Source organism: Salvelinus sp. IW2-2015, linkage group LG4q.1:29, assembly GCF_002910315.2.
Source record: "Salvelinus sp. IW2-2015 linkage group LG4q.1:29, ASM291031v2, whole genome shotgun sequence".
Classification (NCBI taxonomy): Eukaryota; Metazoa; Chordata; class Actinopteri; order Salmoniformes; family Salmonidae; genus Salvelinus; species Salvelinus sp. IW2-2015.
The window spans coordinates 87,836,383-87,843,887 of record NC_036842.1 but is presented as its reverse complement, the minus strand read 5'-3'; the positions used below and the strand labels follow the sequence as shown (position 1 = coordinate 87,843,887).

The window sequence follows — 7,505 nt, the reverse complement described above, 5'->3', positions numbered from 1 at the left end:
CAGATGACTGTAGCCAGAGGACTTGTTCTCTTGATACTTTTATGTCCAGGTAAAAACACAATTTTCAACATAAAGCATGTGATAAAAAATAAGCTAGCAATTCATTGGTTGACACTCAACTAATAATGCCAATATTGCCCTAGCCATTTTATGAAGTGACATGCCAGATGTGCAAATCAGGAATAGGCCCCTAACTCTTGTTGGTCAGCGCGGGAAGCCTACGCACAGCACACCAGTTCTGACAAGGCTTACTGATATTGCCCTGGTTGTTCAGCATGCAAAAATGACTTGTAGATCATGTTACTGTGCAAACACAATGCTTAAGTCAACAAGTTGAAAGGAGAGGACGCAGTTTCACAAAAGATGACAGTATGGGCCTCCGAAAAGAAAGTGGGATCCCGATGGGCTCCAGAAAGAAAAGTTGGGCTCCCGATGGCGCAGCGGTCTAAGAGCCACTGCGTTACTACCAGACCCGGTTCGATTCCAGGTGTATCACAACCGGCCTGATTGGGAATCCCATAGAGGCCCGCGCCACAATGGCCCCAGCGTCATCCAGGTATAGGATATTGGCCAGGGAAATGGCCGTCATTGTAAATAAGAATTTGTTTATGAACTGACTTGTCTAGTTAAATAAAAAAGTAATTTGAAGTCAACAAAAAGGTCAACATTTGTATTATTTCTGAACGATGCATGCTACAGTTTAGTCGGTTTGGCAGTGCACACAAGACCCAATGCACTCATTATTTTAACATGTTAATCTGGGATCCGATGCATATTGGTGAATCGTTACATTCCCTAATAATTACTAAGGCTTTCAAATCTGGATTCTGTCAAAGTTGTATAGGTAGCAAAGGACTGCAGTATAAGCCATTGATGAAATGAGACCTAACGGATCTGTCCATTCAAGTAGGGCGTAGTGCCTTCTTTACTTTCCTTTGTGCCATAAGTTTTAGCAGTGGTGCTATCTCACAAAGCGTTTGTGTTAAGTTTGGACAGTGTAGTGAACTGTATGTGTTGTTGTTGTAAAGAATGTAGAATAGGAATGGTTTTGATTGCTTCCTTTGTCTAAAGCCCCTCAAATTACATGAATCGTAAATCCACAAAAGATTGAGAAAGGAGCAGATCCAAACAACTGTTTCATTGCAACCGGAATAAAAAGGTAATGTGCCTCGTGAACCTGCCACTGAAAGCCCAGGACATCCCTGGAACTTGGCGGCTCCTCGCTCCTCTTATTCCATTCTCCCTCCTAGACTGATGAAAAGGAAAGAGATGATGAGAAAGTGAGTTCGAGATTGCGGTCAACGTGTCAACAGGTATTATTCATGTTAGGTTCTCTCGGCTCTATTGCTCTGTTGCAAATCAGCGTCTAGTTTTTTACGGTGCTACTGTGTTTTGAGAAAATTTACAGTGACATAAAGTGCCATTATTGTAAATAAACTAAATATTGTTGACCAGCCAACTGGATGTTTTTGTCTTTAAAAAACCAAGGGAAACCAAAGTCAGGATTAAAATTGGGCTAAAAAAACAAAGAAGAAAATGCTTACCAAAGCTATCTAGCGATGGGATAAAATAGAGTAACACTATTGAAAGGTTACAGAATTTAACCTTTATTTAACTAGGAAAGTCAGTTAACTTCTTATGGGCAGCGTGGCGACTATGGTAAGCGTCCCACCTGGCCAACATCCGGTGGTTGATGAAATTGCACGAGCGCCGATCAATTCAAACTACAGAATTACAAAATATTCCTCAACTTCAATAAAATCACAAGTGTAATACAGCAAAATAAAGCTAACTTCTTGTGAATCCAGCCGCTTGTTTCAATTAATTCGTGTCAGATTTTCAAAAGGCCTTACGGACAAAAGTGACACCAGCGCCCCGCATACAAAAAGCATGAAAAACCATATTTCAAAACCAGGGCAGGTGCACCACGAAAGTCAGAAATAGCGATATTATAAATGCCTTTGATCGTTCCTCTGTGGGCACTCAAAAACGGTCCCAGATTACATCACAAATGCGTCTTTTTGTTCATAATGTCCTTCTTATATATCCTAAAAACTCGAGTTTAGCTGCGCACGCTTCAGTCAATACATCCACCCAGTTTCCTACTATCAAAATGGTCATACCAAAAGTTAATCAAACCAAACGTTACTAATAAACTTTTCCAAACAAGTCAAACAACGTTTATAATTCAAATAGTACCCTAATACATTAAATAACAATTTACAATTTCAACGGAAGAGTCGGTTATGTCTTAATACCGAGAAAAATACCAAAGAATGCGCTCTCTCACCGCGCTTGGAAACACTACAGACCAAAATGGGAGACCGCCCACCTAGAAAAACAAAAATTTGCTGCAGCTTAATTTTCCAAAAAAAACCAAGCATGAAACTCTTTCTAGAGACTGTTGACATCGAGTGGAAGCCCTAAGGAACCTGCAATCTGGGGATTGTTGCCTTATACTAAAAGTGACAGCCATTGAAATATCAGTCCGGTAAGCTGCAAAAATATATTTTGCGGGATGGTTATGTCTTGGGGTTTTGCCTGCTGCCATATCATTCTTTATACTCACAGACATCTATTTTGAACAGCTTTTTAGAAACTTCTGTAGAGTGTTTTCCATCAGAAGCTACCCAATTCTATGATAAATTCCTAGCTTCTGCGGCCTGACCAGCTAACAGGCAGTTTACTTTGGGCCCGCATTTTCAATCCGGAACGTGAAAATACTGCCCCCTACCCAAGAGAGCGTTAAGAACAAATTCTTATTTACAATGACGGCCTTACCCCGGCCAAACCCTCCCTAATCCACGACAACACTGCGTCCAATTGTGCCGCCACCCCTATGCGACTCCCGATCTACGAGGCCGGTTATGGCGATACAGCCACAGGATCCGAACCAGGGTCATGTAGTATGCTTAGGCATTAGCTGCAGTGCCTTTAGACCTTACGCGCCCACTCGGGAGCTTGAAAGTCATTCATAAACTATCATGCCTGTTTTTAAAAAGTTTATGAAAAAGGTGTTAGTACAGTGTCTACCGGATGTACTATATTAGCTTGCTGGTATCTTGTTGGGGGAATCATTCCCTTATCTCCCTTTCCTCAGCACTTGGTGGAAAGAGCTGAGGTGTGAAGTGGACTGCCAGTAGACCCGGAAAAGGCGAGAAAGTTCAGAGTTTGATGTGCACTCTCCATGTCCCAGTTCTTGCAGCAACTGATTTAGCTGTTGAATGGCCCTTCATTGCACTCTCAAAAAGCGCTGCCCACCCCCCCACACCCCAACTCGATCAAAACGGGGGGGGTTGGGTCCCTACACCCTTCACTGCTATGTATCATCTCCCCCTTAAATCAAAAACACATTCATTCATTCCCCCATAATCAAAAACACATTAATTCATTCCCCCATAATCAAAAACACATTCATTCATCCCCCCATAATCAAAAACACATTCATTCATCCCCCCATAATCAAAAACACATTCATTCATTCCCCCATAATCAAAAACAAAAGAGAGCATATGAGTGCTCGGTCTACTGTTCAACAGTCAGGGCATCCTCCTCAACAGATACTGGTTCAATGGAACCATAACAAAATGTCAACCCCGTAACAAAAAACATCTCTCTAAAACCATACAAACTATGGAACAAAAAGGTGAAAAACATCTCTCTAAAACCATACAAACTATGGAACAAAAAGGTGAAAAACAGATGTGTTTTGATACTTGATAAATAATGGAACACAAAAACGACAGCGTCAGAGAGGCTTGCTTAGTCCAACTGACATTTGTGTGATTGCAACAATTTGTTGGGGTGACTTTTAAAAGCAGCATCTATTCAGGAGGAGGCAATGAGCAACATCAACTCAAACAGGCCCAAATCATCATGCAGTAAACCATAGCCACCCATCCCTGGTTCTGGAGACCATCCCAACCAATCAGTGTGCTGACAAGGTGAACACAAACACGTAGGTACATTTCAATTCCTTTGCTTAGATACTTTGGTTGAGTTATTGCTTCAATCCTACATAATTAATCGGGTGAGCCAGACCTGTTAGCACTGTGGGCTTGACCTCACGGACTGCCAGTGGCAAAGGCTGAGTAGGTCAGGGTCAAGGCCTTGGACTGAACTACAGGATGTAGGACCGTAATTTGAGCCAGTTCGCAACAGCAGGAAAATAATCCCCAAATGATTAATGTTTCATTAGGGCAAATCAAGTCTGACATTTTAAAGTGGAAACTACAAACTTTAGAAGCCTTTTCAAATCTTGAATACACTACAAGCTTTAAATGTCCTGTTGATCCTACATCTGTATACGTCTTGCAGTGTGTGGCTGGCAGGTTGTGGCTAGTGCTGTTACCTTGCAGAGCGTTCCCCAGCAGGGCGTCCAGTTCGGGGTTAAACTCAGCCTTCTCCTTCAGCATGTGGAACAGCAGCTGGTTCTGAGTGGCGCTGGTGATCTCAGTCTGCTTCAGCCTGCCCTCCATCACCTTCACCTGGGACTCCCTCTGAGCCGCCTGCAGACCCTGGGATTGGTTAGAGGGTCAAAAGGTCAACGGTCAGCTATAAGAAGGGTCACTAAAAGTCAGCAATCAGAGCTATGCTTGTGTGTAATACTTCACAGTACACACACAAAAGATGAATACACAATGAGGAGGGTGCTTGTGCATATACACACAGAACTAAACACATTAACAATCGTAGAAACAGACTTTAATTGGGTACAGATGGAACCTGGGGTTAAACTAAGTCAATTATAGGAGAAACCAATGGTGTGATAGACGGGGTAGGAACTAGGGAGGGACAGGTAAACGGCAGTAAGTTATTTACTCTGTTGATGGCCATAGACATGAAGTGGTCCAGCAGGAAGCGGGCTTCTGTTAGGGTACAGGAGCTGATGACCGCGGAAACATCCACCGTGTCAACCTCCTCCTGTAAATGCAGATATTATGGTCACACAGTCTATAAAAACTGCCTACTATCAGCCCAATCACCTTCCTGCTTTTAGGGTACATGTTACCCAAAATCATGGAATAGCTCTCTGGTTTGCCAGATCTGTGCTGCTTGAGAGCTCCGATTGGCCATGGGTGGATCTCAAAACTCTCCTGTCGCTTCTTCCTCTGCTCCACTCCTCAATGTTTAGAGACACCTGCGCCTGTCTGTCTGTGCGCCTGTCTGTGTGTCTGTGCGCGTGTGTCACCTTGGCTTCCTCCATCTGCATAATGTTGGCCTGGCAGTCAGCGATGCTGTCGTTGATGTAGTCGATGTTGGCAACCACGGCGTCCACTTCCTCGTTGAGGGGAAGCACCGCCTTTTCAGCCTCAGGCCCCTCCCCTGCCAGCCTGTCCCTCTTTCTGGTCACCTTCTCCCTCCGCTTGGTCAGCTCCTCACGTTGCTGTGGAGGAGGGAGGAACGATGGAGGGGGGAAGAGTGGAGGGGAGAGGAACGATGGAGGGGGGAGGAGTTTGCCAACGTTTTCAATATTAATGTTAATGCTAACACGGCTAATTTAGCGTAACATAGTAAGTATCATACCATATGTAAACAATATTCACCAGCATGTTATGTTTACCAGCTAGTTCATGTTTACCAGCAGTTCATGTTTACCAGCTAGTTCATGTTTACCAGCTAGTTCATGTTTACCAGCAGTTCATGTTTACCAGCAGTTCATGTTTACCAGCTAGTTCCGGTTTACCAGCTAGTTCATGTTTACCAGCTAGTTCATGTTTACCAGCTAGTTCATGTTTACCAGCAGTTCATGTTACCAAGCTAGTTCATGTTTACCAGCAGAGTTCATGTTTACCAGCTAGTTCAGTTACCAGCTGTTCATGTTTACCACTAGTTCATGTTTACCAGCTAGTTCATGTTTACCAGCTAGTTCATGTTTACCAGCTATGTCGGTTTACCAGCTAGTTCATGTTTACCAGCAAGTTCCGATGTTTACCAGCTAGTTCATGTTTACCAGCTAGTTCATGTTTACAAGCTAGTTCGCGGTTTACCAGCTAGTTCCGGTTTACCAGCTATTCCGGTTTACCAGCTAGTTCATGTTTACCAGCTAGTTCATGTTACCAGCTAGTTCATGTTTAGCCAACTAGTTCATGTACCAGCTTAGTTCCGGTTTACCAGCGGTTATGTTTACCGCCAAGCAGTTCATGTTTACCAGCTAGTTCACGTTTACCAGCTGTTATGTTACCAGCTAGTTCATGTACCACTAGTCCCGGTTTACCCAGCTAGTTCATGTTTACACGCTAGTTCATGTTTACCAGCTAGTTCATGTTTACCAGCTAGTTCATGTTTACCAGCTAGTTCATGTTTACCAGCTAGTTCATGTTTACGAGCAGTTCATGTTTACGAGCAGTTCATGTTTACCTTGAGCAGGCGGTTCATTTCAGACTCCATGTTGGATATGGTCATCCTCTGCATGATGACATCAGAGATACGACGCTCCAGAGACTGCCACTTCACCCTGGCCACTCTGGTGGAATATATGCCTGTTGACCGCCTGTAGTAGGATCTGACACACACACACACAGACACACACAGACACACACAGACACACTTTTGAGGCATGTACACTGTAGTTGCATGCAAGTCTCATGTTCTCTCGCTAGAAGCTGTAAAAGCCATACTGATTGCTCTACATACACACCATGCAGTGTAATACAGACACTTAAACACATACAAAACAGCACTGCAGTGACCTGTTGTCCAGTCCCCACCTGGTTCCGTTGGTGGCGGTGGAGCCAGAGGACTGCAGGCGTCCTGAGGGGGGTCGGTGGGAGGAGTCCTGGAGGTGCTCTGGGAGACTCACCTTCCTGTTGGTCACCTTACCAGACATAGGCCTGGCCTGTCTCCTCAGAGCAGACACCTGACACAGAGACACACACACGTAAGTCGACAGTCATCGAACACCAGAATCACCACCGCCTGATGCTGAAGTTTGCTTAACTTAATAGAATAGTACGAGCTTTATATTTTATTTACACAACTGCCATGTTTCTTGTTATCAGTGATTTTCAGGACGTGTTGAACTCTTATGAACCAAAGCTGTCATTGACAGTCTACTCTCGCTGTACCTCTGCTCTCTGACCCTGACCAATGGTTCCTACAACCTCCGTTCCCAGGCGAATATTCTATTCCAGGTACCAAAGGTTACAATAGAATTTGGGGGAAAAAAGCTTTTAGTTTCTGGTCCTAGAATAAACTTAAAAATTCCTTGAACTTAGATGATTAGATCCAACTAGATCATTTCAAGTTGAGAGTTAGTGATTTGTTGCAGGATGTGTGTAACTGCTTTCTAGTATTGTGTAACTGTATAGTTTATAGCACTGCTGTATACCACATCCTTTTACTACTACGTGTTGCTCACCTCCTCAGTCTTCCTGCGCAAAATGAGCTCCTGTTGTCTCTTCTGGGCTTCTAGTAGCTTCAGCTGGTGCTGTGAAACACACATTTAAATGACATTCAGTAACACCAGTAGCAGTAAGTTGCATTAGCATGGCATTCAGTAACAC

The 7,505-nt window shown here is 43.7% G+C and overlaps 1 protein-coding gene across 1 annotated transcript in view; it reads right to left on the bottom strand.

Moving 5' to 3' along the window:
* The window catches only part of LOC111962740 (kinesin-like protein KIF21A), a 72,733-nt gene that overhangs the window by 29,867 nt on the left and 35,361 nt on the right, over positions 1-7,505 (bottom strand). The window contains 6 exon segments of the mRNA XM_023986046.2: positions 4,352-4,517; positions 4,822-4,923; positions 5,192-5,386; positions 6,361-6,505; positions 6,693-6,859; positions 7,361-7,429. Of these exon segments, the coding sequence (XP_023841814.1) occupies positions 4,352-4,517; positions 4,822-4,923; positions 5,192-5,386; positions 6,361-6,505; positions 6,693-6,859; positions 7,361-7,429 (844 nt within the window).